The sequence below is a fragment of the Sander vitreus genome, chromosome 6, assembly GCF_031162955.1.
Source record: "Sander vitreus isolate 19-12246 chromosome 6, sanVit1, whole genome shotgun sequence".
NCBI lineage: Eukaryota > Metazoa > Chordata > Actinopteri > Perciformes > Percidae > Sander > Sander vitreus.
Genome location: NC_135860.1, coordinates 8609343 through 8628675, shown reverse-complemented (window position 1 = coordinate 8628675; position 19333 = coordinate 8609343). Strand labels below are relative to the sequence as shown.

Genomic DNA, 19333 nt, shown 5'->3' with positions numbered 1-19333 from the left:
AGAGACTTTGTTTTGCCTCCAGGACCGACATTGATGCTCACTTCGGGCTAACCTCATCACATTACACAGCAGTTGAGAAGCAAGTTACAAGAACCCTACTCGGTCTTAATGAACTGCAGTATGTATTCATAGACAAACTACAACCTATACTTGTACTACCACTTGACAACTTTCACTGCTAATTTCTTTCGCCGACACCGGTCTGCTGAGCGCATCAACTCTCTCTTTCTCTTTCGACCACACACACTCGCTACAAACAAAGTATGCACTGAGCTATTTCCAAAGGAGCAAAACTACTCTTACAACAATTCAAAAGGATGTCAAATGTAAACATGATGATGACTGAAGACTTAAACTTGGCTTTGGCCATTTCGGCGATTTGAAAATTGCCTTCTATTACGTCACAATGTCAGTTTGAATTTGATTCATCGTTCAGCCCTACCCCACACTTACGCCATGATGCCAGAAAGGTGGAACATCTCAGCTGAAAGGTAGGCCATGTAGCTGTACACAAAGACAAAAAGTGGCTCGATGACACGCGTGTGGGAGGTGAAGCGTGAGGTGAAGGCAGTCAGGATCCCATAGATAGCTCCCACTAGAATGCCACCCAGCGATACCACCAGGAAGGAGATGATCCCAAGGAAACCGTCCAGCACCGTCACTGTGCCAGCAGCCGAATACTCCTCAAACAGATGGTATAGCACCTAGGTGACGGATGGTGTTGATTAAGGCATATGACAAAGAGAATGCTTACACCTAATTACAACAAAAGCTAACAAAAGTCTGTTGAGAAAGAATATTCAAAACTTTAATGTATTTCCTGCTCCATGTGGCTGTAGTGATTCTCTGATTCTGGACAATGTCCAAATTAGTTTTCGAAAGCTTTTTTCTTTTCTTAAAGAAAATTATTATTATTATTATTATTATTATTATTATTATATATGCATCACCCCAAAAATCCTGAATACACATGAAATAAGGAATAGTGATCCCACATATTCATGTATGCATGCATGTGTTTAGGGCCGCGGTGCGTGTGTGTAGGACTAGGTGCGTTGCTGTCCTGGGTACTGAAATCGATGGAAGAACCTGGCACCTGGCCTGAGCTATCATCTAACGTTACCAGCACCTAAACTGAAAGTTTGACCATGTGAGGGCTAGCAACTTGGCTGCAACTATCACCATGCAAGATATCGAAAAAAAGTCAAGCGTCTGGAATAATTCCAAAGGAAACTGGCAGAAAATCAACAGAAATCCTCGCTCACCTAGCTATGATGCTAGCATTGTCAGAAACTTTATACTGTAGATGCTGCTGTTTGTGAAGAGGCCGGCTAACAGCTGATGTGCTGTGAGTTGGGGAATATTGTGTAGTGACAAGGTAGTCAGAGGATCATTAGCTGTGTGGTGACAGATCAGGTCTAACTATAACATTATACAAACTATTTAATTCAATACACAACCTGATCTGATGAGAACACTCAGTGACTGAGTTTTTAGCCGCTTTGCAAACTGCTGACCAAAACACCAAAGTTTTAATTTGGGTCTAAGTGAAGCCTTCTAGGTTACAAGGTTTACAAACGACTTGAGTTTAACAGTAACATCATTAATGATATAGGAGCTTCTGAGGGCTACAAGCAATGGTTTACACCTCAGCATATCATATTCTGACGGAGAACTGCCATTAATCTACCAGTCTATCTTATTGGAGCACTAATGAAACAATAAATGCATTCACCCAGCCACATAATTCCTGTTTTAGTCACTCACCACAGTGACGGCATCGTTGAGCAGTGACTCGCCAAATACCAGGATGTGCAACAGTTCATTGATGTGGATTTCCTCAAACACAGCTAGCACAGCAACAGGATCCACAGCTGAGATGATGGAGCCGAACAGCAGACAGGGCAGGATCTCTAGCTGGTGGAGTTCGGATGGATTGGCTGGCTGGATCTGACACACAGCATACAGCAGACCCCCGATGAAGAAGGCATTCCACAAGGTCCCCACAACAGCAAACATCAGGATCGTGCCCAGGTTCTCCATGAAGGGACGAATAGGCAGGAAGTAGCCAGCATCCAGAATAATGGGCGGCAGCAGGCAGAGGAAAAACAATTGGGAGTCCAGAACTGGGGGGACCTTTTCTCCGGCTAGTTTGATAAGCCCCCCCACTAGAAGACCCACCGTAATCAACAGGCAGCTTTCTGGTACAATACCGGGCAGACGAGGAATCATGTGGAACCCTGGGAAAATGGAGAGAGAAAAAGATTAGAGGCAATGGCATGGAGGCAGACAAAGAACAAGAACGAGGGAGCGATAGGATCACACCAACAGCAACGTCAAATCGGGCCAGGGACGTAAAGTGGATTGGACCCTTCATTACTTCCTACTCCTCTACTTTTGGCATCCTCGCTTGAACCACACCCATCTTTAAACTCTGCCTTCATTTTGATCCCAACTACACACCTGTAGAGTTTCATGACTGCATCCTGCACAGAGACAAAATCAGAGACTATCTTGTGAGGAAAGGGGCTAAATAATGCTCCAAATCTAGGCTAAATTATGGCGATGGTAAAACTATCATGGCCATTTTCAAATGGGCTACCTCAAGATGTCTGAAGGAAAATGTTTTAAGGGTTCCCACAAGTCTCCCCTTTACAGACATGCATACTTTATGCTTTCTGCTAATCCCACGCAGTTTGGACAATAACCATGCAGTTTTTCTCATGTAGTATAATTGTATAAATTGTTTCACCTATTTTAAAATGGTGTATTTGAATATTTCTGGGGTCTGGAAAATTGCATGAATTGGGTATGACTGGAAAGCTGAGACTGCGCTTCAGATTGTGGGTTCAATGAAAGCAACTGTATTTAATAAATACATGTGTGATAATGTCCCCATAGCAGCCATTTAAATGAGTGAGACCATTTTCTGAAACGTGTGTCACTGTATAAAATTACCTGTTGCAACCTCTAGGATAATCACAGCCTCATGGAGGTTTACAACCCTCAAACTAGAAAACTGGGACATTCAGAGGCTGTATGGCCTAGGTATATTTAACATAAGGGGGTTTCTCAGCAGTTTCCAGAACAAAAGTGCTTGCCATTCAAACACAGAAAGAAATGCAATTCTTGCAGAAATCTCCAAATGTCAAAAGCTTTTGATACCAAATCACTGCATTGATTTTTCCCATGATCCTCATGGTTTTGGTGTCTTAATGGGGTATTGCTGGTAAAAAATGGTTAAATTGTGCATCAAATCTGTAACAACACCCAAAAACTGCTGCAACAACGTACAAGACATAAGTGAGCATGAGAATGGCCATTTTAAACTTATATCGTAATGTACTAAGCCCTTATACACGTTGACAATTATATATCATATTTATTTCCAATTTATTACAAGAATAACTTGGCAAAGTGCTGAGCTGCATGTGAAATTAATTGTCCGGTTCCCAGCTTTCAAATGCTGTATACCACTTCTATGTGGAATCTACTGTTGACCTAGCCTAGAAATTTAGACGCACCTTATCGGCAGCAAATGTTATTTGCAGCCAGGGTTGTCTAGCAACTCTCTGTTGGCTTACGAGCTGGAAAAACCAAACTCTAGTCAGGCCAATCACATCGTGTATAGAGTCGGTGGGCGGGCTTAACATAATGACGGCAGAGTTGCAACGGTTCCGCGTGAATTCCCTGCTACTTGAAAACAAAGAAGATGGCTGCTGCTGCTGGCAAACAGTGGTCTTTTGAATCGGCTTTGGCTGTGACTCTGGAAGACTTGGGAGTTAAGCTTTTCTTTGAGAAAAGAACAAAGAACGGCACTGAAGTCATTCTTCAAAAAGGAAGATGTGAAAGTGTTCGGAGTTTTGCCAACCGGATACGGCAAAAGTTTAATCTATCAACTAGCGTTGCTCTGGTTGGTTGTAGCGCTATCCTATTGCGTGCAGAAGGAATTTGAAAGACAACCGTTTATCCCGCCCCTCGGATTGAGCCCTGCCAATGGTGAGTTCCCAGACCCAACATCCCCTGTCCCCCACCCCTCTAGATAAATGAAGCTGTAGGTTGGGAAAAGAACATGAAAAGAGGACTGTATGCTGTGTGGCCCTGTGAATTCTGGAAGGAAAAACATTTAAATTACATGCAAAGCATGCTCAACAGGTCAAGGCTGACTTGACTGTATGAATTACAATCTAAAAAGGATTCCATTCCCTTGTGAATGACACTAGAAGACCTGTATTTTGCTGTATGCATGTGTGTGTTGTATTAGAGACAGAAAGAGTGTTAATTGAGTCATGTCAACAAGTTGTTCTTCACACCCGCCCTAAGCAAGAAAACATGTGGACCACCCACCACCCCTTTAATTTTAGATTTGAATGGATGAACCATGGTGTTGTTATGAGCATGGATTAAAGCGCCCACAGCAGCACATGCTAAACTATCAACACAGCTACAAAGTTAAAGCTATTCAGGACAAGAGTGGACGGTGCAGTGACAGCAGCACCATCTGGCACAGTAGCCACAGGGTGTGTCTCCACCTGAGCTCAGCGGGGAGGGGCAGGCAGGTCCTTAGACCTCCTCCAGTTTACTTACGTTTGCACAATAAGGATGGTGGAGCAGTAAACAAGAATTAGCACTGAAAGCAAATAGATCATTTATAATCAAAACATACGAGTTGGAATTTAATGTAATGTTAATTCCATTATTTCAATGTTGCAGGGCTTTGTCTTAACAGTATGGGAAGGTTTAGCGTCAGAAATTATCTGTGGGAAAATAAGACATCTGAGGTAGAGGAAGGGGTGTTCATACTTGGGCAGCTTAAGGTCAACACTGTTACTGTTTCAGCACACAAGCTCAACAAGTGCATGTCTGTGGATTATGCAGCTGCATTCAGCCCTAGCTCTGGATCTCTGAGGAAGTCTTTATCTTAAATGGTCTAAAGAGACCCAATTTCTCCACAGCGAGACGTCAGGGACTGAGTGCTCTTCTCTTTTCAATGCAGTTTAATATAAAAAAAAAAAGGCACCACCCCATAACTCCACAAAGGCTTAGTAGCCAGGTGCGCTAACAAAAGATATTGTGTGGCAACTGCTTGAAACACGGTAAACAGAAACCTTATGTGACTCCCCCTGAAGGTTTAAATGTGGCGAGCAAAATGATAAATTCCACGGCTAGTTCTGAGACTATCCACAGCACAATGTCTCTTCAGAAGAAAGCATCAATATGCTTCCTGGAGGCTTCAAAACTACTCAAACTAAATGGGCACCATAAATATATATATATATATATATATATATATATATATATATATATATATATATATATATCTCAACCCCCTATAGACACTGTTAGATAATTAAGAAGCTGTGTCTAAGTGTTTGAGACTTCAACACTGCAGAGATCTCTGTTTAGTGTGGGGGACACCAGATCACACTAGTGGGCCTGTTCACCTCCAGTAAGCCAATTGGTTCCCAGCTGAAGAGAATATAGTAGATTACAGTGACAGGGCTTCCACAGAATGTATACCCATGGTAGTGTTTCACATAATTCTGCCAGTAACTGAGAGCTAATATCAGTTTGTCATCACCTTGCTCTATTACACGTGTGAATGAATAGCAGAGAATTTAAATATTTTATATATATAAAACAGACGTGAATGCATACAGTACAACAATGTGTTATGTGATCCAAAGCAACATGATCTGCAAACAAAAAGCATTTACTTTTTCAAGTCAGACCTTGAGGGGCCTTGTGCTCTACCTTTCTGAGCAAACATATTGCATATGCATATGTATAATCGGCCATTTGGTTGTACGACTATACACAGGGGAAATGAACATTCTCTGTAAACAGCTGTCTAAATGTGAGGGCCACTACTAAATGAAACTGAAGAAGTCCTAGAAGACAGCAATTACCGAATATACAGTATCTAAGAACTAACATCCTCATGGTGTATGTTAATCCTAATAATTGAGTTTAATAGCCTACAGCATGAGCATGGAAAATTATTGGGAATTGAATGTTTTTTACAACTTCATTAAAATAAACAACTGGATTATAAACACATGCTTATTTTCATCAATGCCAGTGGTAAACAGGGTTTCACAAATCCATACACCCAAACACTTACACCTGGGAGTGGCCTAGTTATACAAACTGCATCTGCTGTTAGCCACTGAGCAGCCAAAGAGAGAACTTCTGCAGGGATAGACGCTAATATTTGTAAGCACTGGCGGCACGGGCTACCAAGGCCTTAAATTTGGTGGCAAGTACATTTTTGGTGGCCTAAATGTAAACTTATGTAAAAACAACACAGAAAAGGCAATTTAACTGTTTAAAGCAGCCGTTCTTAACTGTGACACTTCAATAGATAAAAAAAAACTTATTTAAATTGAAAACTCAAGTTCTTTGTAAACATATTTTTCATATTTTTTTTTTTTTTTCATAGTCCACCTTTTGTGTTTATAGTTCTTCTGTCAGGTAGAAGATAATTCAATATTATCACTTTTCATTTATTATATTTCAATATAAGATGAATCTTAAATCTATCACAGCATGACAGCAAACTCTTACGTATGCGAAAAATGTGGTATTTTAGGGATGGAAAATACCTAAACTCTTCAAATGACCAAGGTCTGCAAAGGAAGCCATTTACAAAAAACCTTTAATAAAAAGATGGGCACTGTAGTCCTCGAGGAAAGAGAAAACAGGTTATGTCTGGATGGACTAAACGTATTACTGCTGGAGCCTCAAGCAGTGACACACTGGATCCAAGAATGCCACTCTAAATGACCCATTATCATTCATGAATGACCAGGAGCGACAAGTGAAGACTGCACATGCTGTACTTAAACAGGAAGAGAATGAGACAAAAAGCTTTCTAAATGTAAAAACTCTCAACACATCTAGGACTGGACTAAAGGCTCAGTGGAGCATGCCTGAAATGTCCAACCTAGACTACGTGGTGACTGTTAACACATTCTTAAATCTCTCTATGACTCCAATTAAGGGCTTCAGTGCTCATCAAGAAAAGAGCCATACCACAGAAAAAAAAGAGAAGTGAAAATGAGGGCAGTGAACTTCAAAGAACAACTCATGGCACACAACTGCAGTGCTGTCAAGACATATAAAGAGATATGCAGTAAGTGTACTCAATAGAAGAAAACGGTACGTAACATGTGTAAGGATTTTTATGCCAGATTTGGCACTTATGCAGCCAGGTTATTGAAAAGTCAGCAAAGGGTAACAGCTCTTTCACTTCTGAATGTGTACCTAGTATCAGCACAGCCTGGTACCTGATAAACACGATTCCCAAAGCTAGGAACCTGTTGCCATGTGACTAATGGTACACTGCTGGCAACCAAACCTGCAGGACCAAGCAAGGACAAAAGAGATAAACTATTGAAACAGTTGCCTTGTTAAAGAAGGTGATTGATGATACGTTCTTTTGATTCTTTACTTGGAAATCAAGATGTTAAACTGGTCGACCAGCTTTCCATGATGTTAACAGGAAGGTCAGAAACAAATTTATTTCAGAGCAGTGTAGGCCTTGTTCCTAACAACAGTGCTGTGTGAAAAAATAAGCTTTTGTGAGTCATTGTTTGATTGTTTAATGCAGACTATTCTAAGTTCCTCAAGTTGCTTGTGCAAGACCAGTGTTGGTTTAAATAATTAATAATGGCCTGCTGACGGTATATTTCAGTATGATCTCTGATGCCATATGTGCACATGGGTGACTCCTCAACATGGTTGTTCTAAGGATAGAAATGTTTGATCTTTACCATAATTCACAAGCACATCGTCCACTTTAAATACTGAATGAAGTATAACTTAGTGACAGTATTAAATGTCTGTTACAAGCAATACTGTACATACAATAGTCCCTTTAGTGATCATGCCGATGTTTAAAATGGAAAGAAGGCAACCGGATATAATGATTTGGCTGTAGACGGAAACAAAAGGACAAGTTAACATTAGTACAAACACTGTAGATAATATCAGTAGATAAACCTTTGAGGTTGTTATGTCACTGACAAGAAATGGTTTTGTTTTGTGGAGACGACAACAATATTTTAGATCTTAAAATTGCAACCACTAATTGCTAGAATGTCTTTCACCTATGACACCTTAAATTATGATTACTTCTTGCAATCTGTGACGCAGAATTATTGATAAGGATAATATCATGAGCCATATCTCCTAAAGGTTTTGCCAAATCCTGTAACTTTTGACTCCACTACAACAAATATATTAGTTAAACATTAAACAATAAAATGTTAAACTCAAGAACGATTATACAGTTGGTCTATGGGTCAACCCAGTGATACAGATAATGTCTCCTAAAAAGGTTATCAATTGTTGACTTACAACAAGCAATCCATTAAGGAATGGGCAGGTCCCTTCGTGAACCGTTAACTCAGCAAAAAAAACGATCTAAACAACTGCAGGCAGCATTCCTGAAACAGTGCCAATTCATAGGTATTGGATCTTAGAAAATGAACCCACTGTAAAGTTTACAAAGTCAACAACACACTGTGGAACTAGATTTAAGATTACAGTCTTGTCTGCTAATTACAAGGTTAAAAAAAATAACGTGTAGCTTTGAAGGTCCTCAGGTGTTAAGAGTCATAAATAACCAATGGAATGGGCAAACAAATTCAACAACTCTTAAGAAACAAAAAAACAAAACCTGACTTTTATCATTATTATGCTGAAGTTACAATAATGGGTTGCCATTGAATATGTTCTATATCTTACTATAAAACAATGACAAAGGCCAATTTTCTCAGTGAAGAGAAACATCTGCACTTATATGCCCACTCTGGAGTGATTTACTCCCAAACTTCTGGACCTGCGTATACACACGCTGTCCCAGTTACCACTTCCTGCTGTCTTAATAAACAACAAAAATAAATGAAAAAAATATCTGTATTTCCTCTTACAGAGGAATAATTGAATAGCTTTCACTTCTAGACAGATGTAGTGCAATTGCAATTATCATTTTGTGCTGATCCTGTAATTTCAAACATTACAACTCAGTTAATAATAAACAAAGCTTGAGTTTAATTATTTTTCACTGCAAAAGCATTCTTGACAACTGTGGTAATAAAACTGCAGCACTGCTGAGAACATGACTATTAAATCACTGAAAGTATAGCATCGTCTGGCTATTAATGAATTATTTTATGAATGCCAATCATTATCTGCAACACACTCTCCATAAAGTAAGGTTCCAGCCACCAAACATTTTTTCATATTTCTCATTCATGTTGAAAAAATCCATATTACTTTCAACGAGTGCCAAGTAACACACACCTTCTCTTCAAATCGATAGACCAGTTGTGGATTATAAATAGAAGGTGAGACTAACTGAACTTGAACATGTTACAGGGAGTTTCGCTGAAAGGAGGGGGACACTGGAACCAAGCAGGTTCACACCACCAGTAATTACAGAAAGGTGTGTCCCACTGCCCACTCATGTATCACTAGTGAATCTTATCAGATCTGATCAAACCAAAGCGTCAATGTGAAAGTCGGAGCCTGAATGTTTGATGAGGCTATAAACTATTATAGGCATTACAACCTACTAAAATATTAACAACTCATTCTTGTTTATAACTGCAGGTGAAGTCTTGTATTGAGTTTCCTGTTAAATATTAGATTTACAAAATAAAAGGGAAACAAGGTCATTTAAATAATAGCTTCTTAGCATTCATGTATACTGATTACAACTAAACAGATCCTCTCAAACATATTCTTACTCTAAACACACCTACGTTTTCAGAGCCGATTATAGCTTTTAAGTCATAGGTTGATAAAGAACGGTTATTTATGCACGACACTGGTCTGTGGCCTAATTACAGGAGCCATAACAGAGGATGTTTCATAAAAATAAGGACCTTGCCACTTACTTTAACACTGTTAACACAGAGCATATTCTCAGTGAAATTATATCCCCTGGGTTTTAATTTATATAAATAGTTTTTGCACTGGGTGTAATTAATTCAAGAAAAGCAAAAAAAAAAGTAAGGAAGGAAGGCACCATGCCCACTGACAGGGTTGCTTAAGAGGTAAATGGATCGTGGATGTGCTTTTAGGCTTGTAAGATATAAGGTCCGTTAACGTGAATCAGACGCTGTGCCAAGGCGGAGCAGTGTAGCAGCCACATTGAATTACTCACAGCCCATTCAGCCATCCTGGGATAATCAGAGGCTTAAGGTCACCAATGTCTGCTGCTCATCCCATCTCATTTGCCCCTCTCTCTCTCTCTCTCTCTCTCTCTCTCTTTTTCATTCCATGCCCTTGAGCTGCGTCTTAACAGAGAGCCACCCAAGCCAGTTGGTCCGTCGCTGCCTGTCCTCTCCGCAGAGACACTGGGCACAGACAGTGAGACAGGCAGTATCCTACCTGGCTACAGTGTTCTGCTCAGTCAAGCCCCTGATGTTGCAGGGAACTAACAAGCTGCTGGCTCTTGGAAAATGATAGCAGGGGACAATGCAGTGTTTTGTGAAAAGCATAACCCGAGGAGGCATTGATGATAGAGGGAGAAACAGGACAGTATATAGAAGGAAAGAAAAGAGAGCACCATGAGTGGAGAAAGGAAGAGGAATAAAGGGTGAGGGCACAGAAAACACAAAGCAACAGTGTAAAGTAAGGAGCTTTGAGACATCATTCGTGACAATGTCACAAGGCTTTGGCTCACAACAGCGTAGTAGCAGGAGATTCCCCTGTGTTGAAAACTTGCCAAATAGTTGCTGTACAACATTGTACTTAGTCATCACTGTATCAAGGAGTAAGGACAGAACTAGCAAAAGACCCTCTCCACATGAGGCTGACAGATCTGATGAGTAATCTGCATGACCAGCAATATAGATTTCCCCTCTGAGTCACCATCTCAATTGAGCTATTCTGGTCTAATTTGTTAAGTCAGCACACCAGTGAAATCTTTACTTGGTATGCAGAATACAGGTGACAGGGTGGACTGGTTGTCAGAGATTATCCGGCAAAAGTAAACTGATGGGTTTTATGTTTTTGTCAATTATTGTGAGCCCATCAATAGCTATAGGCTATGTGCATGTGTTGTAACAGGCATGTAACCTGAACCAAATATTTACATGTGAGTTGATTAAGCTATGCTATCTCTGCTGGAGTTATCTGAACCCATTCCTCTCTTCAACATGTAATTTTGATGGTAAAACAGACTATACATTTATGTTTCAATATGCTGCTAACTGCATCTGAACAATTGCTACACATGTCCCAAGTTAACCTGCAATGACTACACCTGTAGCCAACTCTATAACCTAACCCTTAGCTGGCATTTCCTGGAAAGGCTGAACTCAAATGTCGGCTACAGGCTAAATAGCATGCGTGAAGTTCACATGATACTCACCCAATTTCATTACCGAGGCCAACAGCACCCATAGTGAGATTTCAAAGGGAGTCTGTATGTGATGGTAGTCGAGGTCGAGGACAGGGAACGCCTTTTTCGTGTAGTTTTTTTCGTCCTCCACTTTGTGGTTGTCCACATTTTTCTGGTGGCTGATATCCGGAGAGCTGGCAGCTCCGAGAGGAAGCACGGAGCCCTCCAGTAGCACCAAAACCATCAGCAGGAGCAGTCCCCGCTCTGGTAAACTCTTACCGGTGCCAGTCGGGCTGTGTGAACCTGTCCTCGAAGGCATGTTGTTAAACAAAAAAAAGGCAATGTAATTTGAAAATAAATGAGTTGGTAAAAGTCCACTTGAAAACCAAGCAAGTTCAAGGAAGTTCGTTACTCTTCAGTCGTCGAACATTCTAAATGACTTTAACAGTCGGGTCAACTAGCTTAAACCGAACCAAACATTAATTCTGCCAGTGCTAGCTTGACTTCAGAGTTGTTGCTTGTAGCCAGGTAAACAGCCGCACCGCCACAGGCCGTTTGAAGAAAGCAGGAAACGCCAAGATGCTGGAAAGAATTTCTTTTTACAACAGCTGAGAGAAGTATGCTGTAAAGAGCAAACGTAGCCTATTCGGGGTTTTCCCTTTTTACAGCGGTGTTTAACACGTTTCTGTGTCAGTGGCTATCACTGTCCTCCTTGGTCAAAGATGTCATTGTTGATGCTGGAGGCAAGCGAGACACATCGGCATCCCCTTCCACGGCTCTTATTCAATCCGATTGCCCAAGGAACACATCCGTGGGGCTGCGGTGCTGAGATACTGACCTTGAAGAGAAGCCACACTGCTGCCACATTGCATTTTTTTTCCGCGCACTATGTAGTTCAACTTTTTGATATTAATGTCCGTGTATGCGTCATTTCCATCGTGTTCGCAGAAGGACAAGACCTTGGTTGGGGGCTCAGCCTAGAGGGAGGATAGGGGGAAGACTTGGGGCGTGCTGCTCTCTGCACCGGCTTCAGAGGCTTGTCCCGGGCTGTCAAACCAAGTGGCGACTGCTCCTGTCTGCGATGGTGTTTCGCTTCATACAACCTTCAAAACGCACACCCTTTCGCGGAGGTTTGGGGAAGGGGAGGAGGAGGAGGAGTAGCGTGGGAGGGGAGGGGGATGGCCGACTATAGTGACACCTATAGGAATGGAGGTTTAGGTGTATCGTGCTATAATAGGCTATACCAATGGTCTCATGTGTAAGAAAAATAATAGCATCTCCATAACTACTGAGACAAATCCCTCCATTAGACGTCTGTTCATGAATTGGACATGCTTTGTCTGTGTAATCTGAGTACTAATAAAAGCAGTAATGTGATACTGTTCTAAACTCATTGAAATGCTGCTATCTAGTTTATACAGGAAGGGTCAAAGGTCAGGGTCAATTACATCCCAGAAAGCATAGTATTTCTTTCTCAAGAAAACACAACCAGAATTCTGTAGATGCTCGCTGTCATCAAAGAGTTAACATCTTAAATCACTACACCACCCTGCTTGTTTCTATTGGTGTGACTGCTCTGCTGAAAACGTTTAGGCCTACTTGTTGGTTGACTGTATGCAGCCAGTTACATAAGTGTTATTATAATTGACCATTATCCACCTCTCAGCTAGCCAGATCAGATGAATATAACCATGAAAGTGAGCCTTTGTCTGAGAAATTCCTTTGAGAAATTATGCCTGAGGACACCACATCGCTCCATGATCTAAATACTTATTAGGCATGATGTGACCTAGCATAAGCAGTGATATTCACAATGGCTGGCCAGGAAGTCGGGGTGCATACATTTACAGAAATTTACTTTAACTGGAATGGAAAACTGGCCATAAATATCCTATAAGGACATTGTGTTTGCCTGAGAGGTCAGGGGTCTTTTTCAGCTACCAACCAGGCCCAGAGAGCAGGTTAAATCTATTGCTCAAAGACAATTAAGGAGAGCACACACATGATATATTGAACCAATATGCTTATGTTCAAAGATATTCATACTTATCAGTACACTGTTTGGTTTTTGTTTCTGGTGTGTAGGCCTAGCCCTGGGAGTGGTCTTTGAAAACTACTTACATTACAAATTCAAACTTATAGGCTTCTAGTGACTTTCCAAGCACACCTCCCAGATTTAGTCACACATAAGTCCTCATATAACAAAATAATTGACTTAAACCAGGCCTGCTGTTTTACAAGGGTTGCTTGTGTTGAAGTGGCACTACAGTCTTATCAAACCAGTAATGTTTACCCAGAGCCAGCACATGGGCAGCCCAAAGTATGTGTATAAAGTAGAACTGCAATAGTTATTCTATTAAGCGATTTGTCAATTTAAAGAAAATTAGTCCTTTTTCAAGCAAAAATGCCATTTGCTGGTTTCAGCTTCTCAAATGTAAGGATTTGCTGCTTTTCTTTGTCATGTAAGTGAATGGAATACCTTTGTTTTTTAGACTGACTGTAATAAGCATTTTAACTTTTTATTTGGACATTTTATAGACTAAACGATAATATAATAATGAAAATAATTGTTAGTTGCATCTCTAGTATAAAGATCAGCTTTTGCACGCTTTTCCTTAACCCCATTTATAATCCAAACAACCGAAAACATAAAATTGCAGTAATAACTGTTGAGAAGTGTTTCCACCTATGTATTCTAAACTGCCCAGTCCCCAAACAATTAGGCATGGAAGACCAGAAATGAAGAGACACATGGGTTGATTATAGTTTTGTGCTCAGACTGCTGCTTTTTGGACTTTTAGAGAAGAGATTGGCCAGTGAAAACAATCCTAAAGACACTAATTGTTCTGAGGCAAAACTGCTAAATAAATATGGATTAGATAATGTCTAGTCTCTCCGAATCATCCGGGGTGCAGCATTAATAAGGTATGGTCAGTGTTGATAACAGTGTTCTGTGCAACACACATTCATTTAAGCACAGACAGTCAGAGTCCAGGCGACAAACTGTCTATGTCGTTAGTCATTTCTGTCTATGTCTTTATCACTTTTAATGCCTGTAAGGTGTTTCATGTTTTACAGTCTCCTATTGCTGTTGGGCCATATAGTTACCGGCACACTACTATATTGCATGGTGATCAGGGGAAACACAGAATACCCCTTAATTGTATATACCCAACAGATTCTCACTCTCATCGCGTAAAATACGGACGCTTGGTCAGGTGCCTTTGGCGTTGTTATTTACGCTAAAAGTCTCCTTTAGCGTCATATCTAAACGCGCTTTATCTAAACGTGCTTGGTTGGGACTATTCGCGTCACTTTTGACGCAGTTAAGTTAAGGAAAAGGTCATGGGTGGGCTTATGTTTCCATGACACACGGGAAGAATGGGACGGTTGGGTTTAAGAAAAGAAGAACGGGACGGTTGGGTTTAAGAAAAGAAGAACGGGACGGTTGGGTTCAGGAAAACAATAACGGGACGGTTGGGTTCTGGAAAAGAAGAAAGCGACGGTTGGGTTTAGGAAACGTGACACGCGTGACATGATCCCCGGTCTCCTGGGTGAAAGTCCTGTGTTGTTTGACCAATCCATCACCCCAACCAACCTCCCCATGCGGATTTTGAAGATAATTTTTTTCCGCATTTAATCATCATGACAGTTTAGATATGAAAGGGTAGAGAGAGAGGGGAGACATGCAGGAAATTGCCACAGGTCAGATTCGAACCGGGCCCTTGCGTCGAGGAATAAACCTCTATACATGGGCACACGCTCTACCAACTGAGTCACCCGGGTGCCCAAGTCTTTGAACTTTTGTTGCCGTTTCTGTGTACTCAGCAAATGACAACTGACCTTTTAACACTTTCGTTTAGTCAGGCTAGGTTAGCCATTTTGCTGACCCACAGAAATAAGCTGAGCTGGGCCTACTGAACTGGTTGATGGTAATAGTTCATGAACTCATATCTTAAATGTATCACCAATGCCTTTATGGCTGCAGGATCTGCAGCAGTTTGTTCTAGTTAGTTATTCTGATGTTCCTACTGATATTGTCAGTAGCAATATAGTATTGTGTGTGTGTTTTGGCACGCTTGTCTATTGTGTTGGTGTTTCTTACTCGTAGATATAGATAATGGTCTCATAATAAATAAAGGCCAAAAGTCTCTCGTAATAAATAACAGTCAAAAGTCTCTACCTTTCTCTCTCATAAGGATGCAGAGCAACTATTTCAGAGTTGTTTCCTCTTTAATTTCAGTCTATTTATGAGTAGGGTTACTGTACTTTGTGTTGCTGTACTTTTCACACATCTTTTCGCACAATAATTTGCAACAGAACAATAATTTACAAACCAATTTGTAAATTAACCTCCATACAGAAACAGGTGGTAACCTCAGTAAAGTTGGACCACATACATGCATAACATATACACCCTCCTTCAGCTCTGTTGTGGTAAGGTTTTGATGCCAAGAGCTTTGCTGTAAGAATCCAGATTTCTAACGCATGATTCCAAATGGCATCAAAGCCTTAGAGAAAATAATAGGAGGCACGGTGCTGTGGTTAGCGGATATGAGTGAAATTACTCAGGAGGACGAAGTTAAACACATGCCTGGCATATCATGCTGAGACTACTTATGGCAAACTAGATTATGTGCTTCAAAGCCACATGAACCAGAAGCCCTGGGTTCAATGCTGTAGTCAAGGCCACTCAGCACCCTACTGCTGAAGCCAGAAATTCAGATTTGATCAAAAATAAATTACTAAAAAAACACAGGCAAAAACAGTTTTATTGAACCCTAGTGACCAAGGCTGCAGGCTAAAGCGCATTTGCCTTTGCTTTTGCAAGGCTTTCTTTCATATTCCTGAAGCTAAAGAAAGTCCACTCTCAGTGATAGAAGTCTGAACTGTGCAATTACACAATTTCAGATCGTAAAAGTTTATGAGCTCACCCTGACCCCAACCCTTTGAAATTTCTATTTTCTGCGTTTATCTGCATGGAGTTAGTTACTGTGTCTTCTCCCACAAACCACGCACTGTGAAACAAAACAAAGCCAGGCAGCATTTGAACCTACAGAAAAAAAAGCTGGCTGATTTTCTTTTTACTATTTCCACTGGATTTAAAAAGGTCTTTTTTGTCTTTGTTTGTTTGCCTTTATGTTTGTTTCATTTGGAAAAAAGTGACTCTAATATTAAAACCTTTTAGAGGGTACAGAATCACATTTATTCAAATAAACGCAACACAACCACGTAACATCAGGCTAAATGGCACCTTGAAGCTTTACATGCATGCTGGTTACCAAGGCGCAGATTAAAGCGGGAACAGAAGCTGATCCTGGCTGTACTGTATCAACATGGCTTCTCATCAGAGGCTAGCCGCAGGATCCAGAGCTGTCAGCTCCTGGTTGATGATGACCCAGCAGGAATCGGGGATGAAACTTGTAAAAACAAATCAGATAGTGACATGACCCCCACCTGGTATAAGCTCTGTAAAAGATGACGAGTTCTTACATCATGTCTGTCAGCACTCAGCAGGGACAGATGCAAAATATTTTGACGGTTTTAAAAGCACTCTGAGCACCCTGTGGCAGAGGTGGTTATTTGAGGATTCGCTGGGTTAACAGTCACTTCTGACATGGAGCTGAAGCATCTGAATAATATCCAGCTCTGTCTCTCTGCTCTCTCTTTTGCTGCAAACCTCTTCACCCCCATGTCCTCTCAGCCATTGCAAATATCACTGCTCTAACTAATGCCAGATCACATCATGCGTAATAAGTATACTTTAGCTCCTGCAGACACTGGTGTCCGTAGGGTATAATTTCCATCATCTTAGATCAAGGCAAAGGGATATTTTCATAATTGTGGCCATGTGGTCATGGCATGCTGAGGGTCAGACAGTGATCCACATAATGTCTCTGGTGTAATCTAGTGGCTGCTCGGAATTGACATGCTGACAGCATGCTGTAGGCAATCATTATTAAATTACCAAGAGTTATCATCATATAGAAATGCCACATAGGGTAGTGATGGCGTAGTGGCTATGACAAATTCCTCTGGTGTGGGAGACATGGATTCGAATCCCACTGCGAACATCAACTAATGTGTCCCTGAGCAAGACACTTAATCCCTAGTTGCTCCAAAGGCGTGCGACCTCTGACACATATAGCAATTGTAAGTTGCTTTGGATGGAAGCGTCAGCTAAATGTAATGTAATACAGCAGAAGGTGTTTTCTTCACTTGAGTGACACAAACTACGTGTGGGTGCAGAATGGTACAGTTCAATCTCTTAACTCCAATGTTATGTGAGTCTTAAAAGGCAACTTTACAGATTTTACAAATCAAAGTCTGTTTACAGGTCATGGGAGGGTATATGTGAAAAAAAAGTGATTTAAAGCCTATTGAGGCTCCAGAGGGAGTTGTGCAAAATCTGATAAATTGCCTTAAGTGATGTCACTCGAGTCAGCGTCAGTTGGAGTTGAAGACTACAAGTTTGAAAATGAAAGAAATCTAGGACTGTGGAGTTAGAAAGAAGTGAGCTTACCAGACCTCTGTAGCCCACTCCTCATCTCTCCTTGAGGCTAGAGGCTCAACACTACATTAGCCACCACTAGCATAGTCTATATTCCCAACGTTCCACTTCCGGGATTGCTCCGTTGCTGTCCCCCCAGATTTCAGATGGATGTCCGTTACCTTTCCGTTTTCTTTGTGTTGGAATTTTAAACTCCGGTGGATTTATGAGGACTATGCTCCTCAGATCTCTGCAGGGTAAATCCAGACAGCTAGCTAGACTATTTGTCCAATCTGAGTTTTCTGTTGCACGACTAACACAACCTTTGAATGTACACATGTTCCACCAAAACAAGTTCCTTCCTGAGGCTATTTTGCAGCGGCACCGTGGCTTTGTGATTTAAAGAAATGCCAATAAACCAGAGCACATTTTTCTCCCATCCCGGAATGCTGTGTGGACTAGCCAGACCCTCCTTTGCAGCGCTGTGGAGGAAGGTCTGGCAAAGCGAGACTACTACTAGCATAATACACCCAAACCTCTGACTGAACTGTTTGCGATCAAGCTGCATTTGGGTAATGTAGACGCAAGGTTTTGACAGGGAAGAAGGATGTGTGTAATTAAAAATATCTCTGAGTCTGCTGCATTTTTTAAACTGCCCATTGTAAGTCCAAATATGGTAAATGAGTGCAATGCTTATTTGGTGGAGTATTCTTTTAAAGGTCCCATGGCATGAAAATTTCACTTTATGAGGTTTAATATGAGTTCCCCCAGCCTGCCTATGATCCCCCAGTGGCTAGAAATGGCGATATGTGTAAACCGAGCCCTGGGTATCCTGCTCTGCCTTTGAGAATATAAAGCTCAGATGGGCCGATCTGGAATCTCCTCCTTATGACGTCATAAGGAGGAAGGTTACCTCCCCTTTCTCTGCTTTGCCCGCCCAGAGAATTTGGCCCGCCCATGAGAAAGAGATAGACATCATGGGTGTTTCTCAATCTCAAGAATGCAAAGAACGGACTTGTGTTCTTGGGGAGAACGTTCTTGCTGGTTGTTCTTGGAAGAATGAACCCACAAGTTCACAAGCACAGAAAATGCTGTTAACAGTTTGAGATGATGCGTTCTTCCTGTTATTGCTCAACACCCCCAGCACAGAGGCTACCTGCAGTGCTCCAGCTGCTAACAGCTAGAAATAAAAACCACAGCAATATAACCACTTTAAACATGCTCCGGACAAGAAAATCTCATAATGCTACAACTATTGCAATAATATTGAAAAATAAAACTAATTGAGCTTTAATTTTATTGTTTATGGTTTAGCTCAAACACCCTTTACTTATTCAAAAGAGTGGAACGCGATCCCTACTATAATTAGTGTATAAGTTTAAGTCAGTTTAAATAAAAAAATAAGTAGGCATATGCACTGGTGTGTCCTATGTGTTCCTATTAGTGTTATGTGGAATTATCATTTCTATATTATTGTAGTGCACTGT

General features: G+C 41.0%; 1 protein-coding gene across 1 annotated transcript in view; it reads right to left on the bottom strand.

The window, feature by feature from the left end:
* The window catches only part of slc9a1a (solute carrier family 9 member A1a), a 30576-nt gene extending 18114 nt beyond the window's left edge, over positions 1-12462 (bottom strand). Inside the window, exons 1-3 of the mRNA XM_078252382.1 lie at positions 11387-12462; positions 1768-2240; positions 454-704 (exon numbers count right to left, since the gene is read on the bottom strand). Coding sequence (XP_078108508.1) covers positions 454-704; positions 1768-2240; positions 11387-11675 — 1013 coding nt within the window. The 5' untranslated portion in view covers positions 11676-12462. The remainder of the gene's footprint in view (positions 1-453; positions 705-1767; positions 2241-11386) is intronic.
* Positions 12463-19333: the final 6871 nt, after the last annotated feature.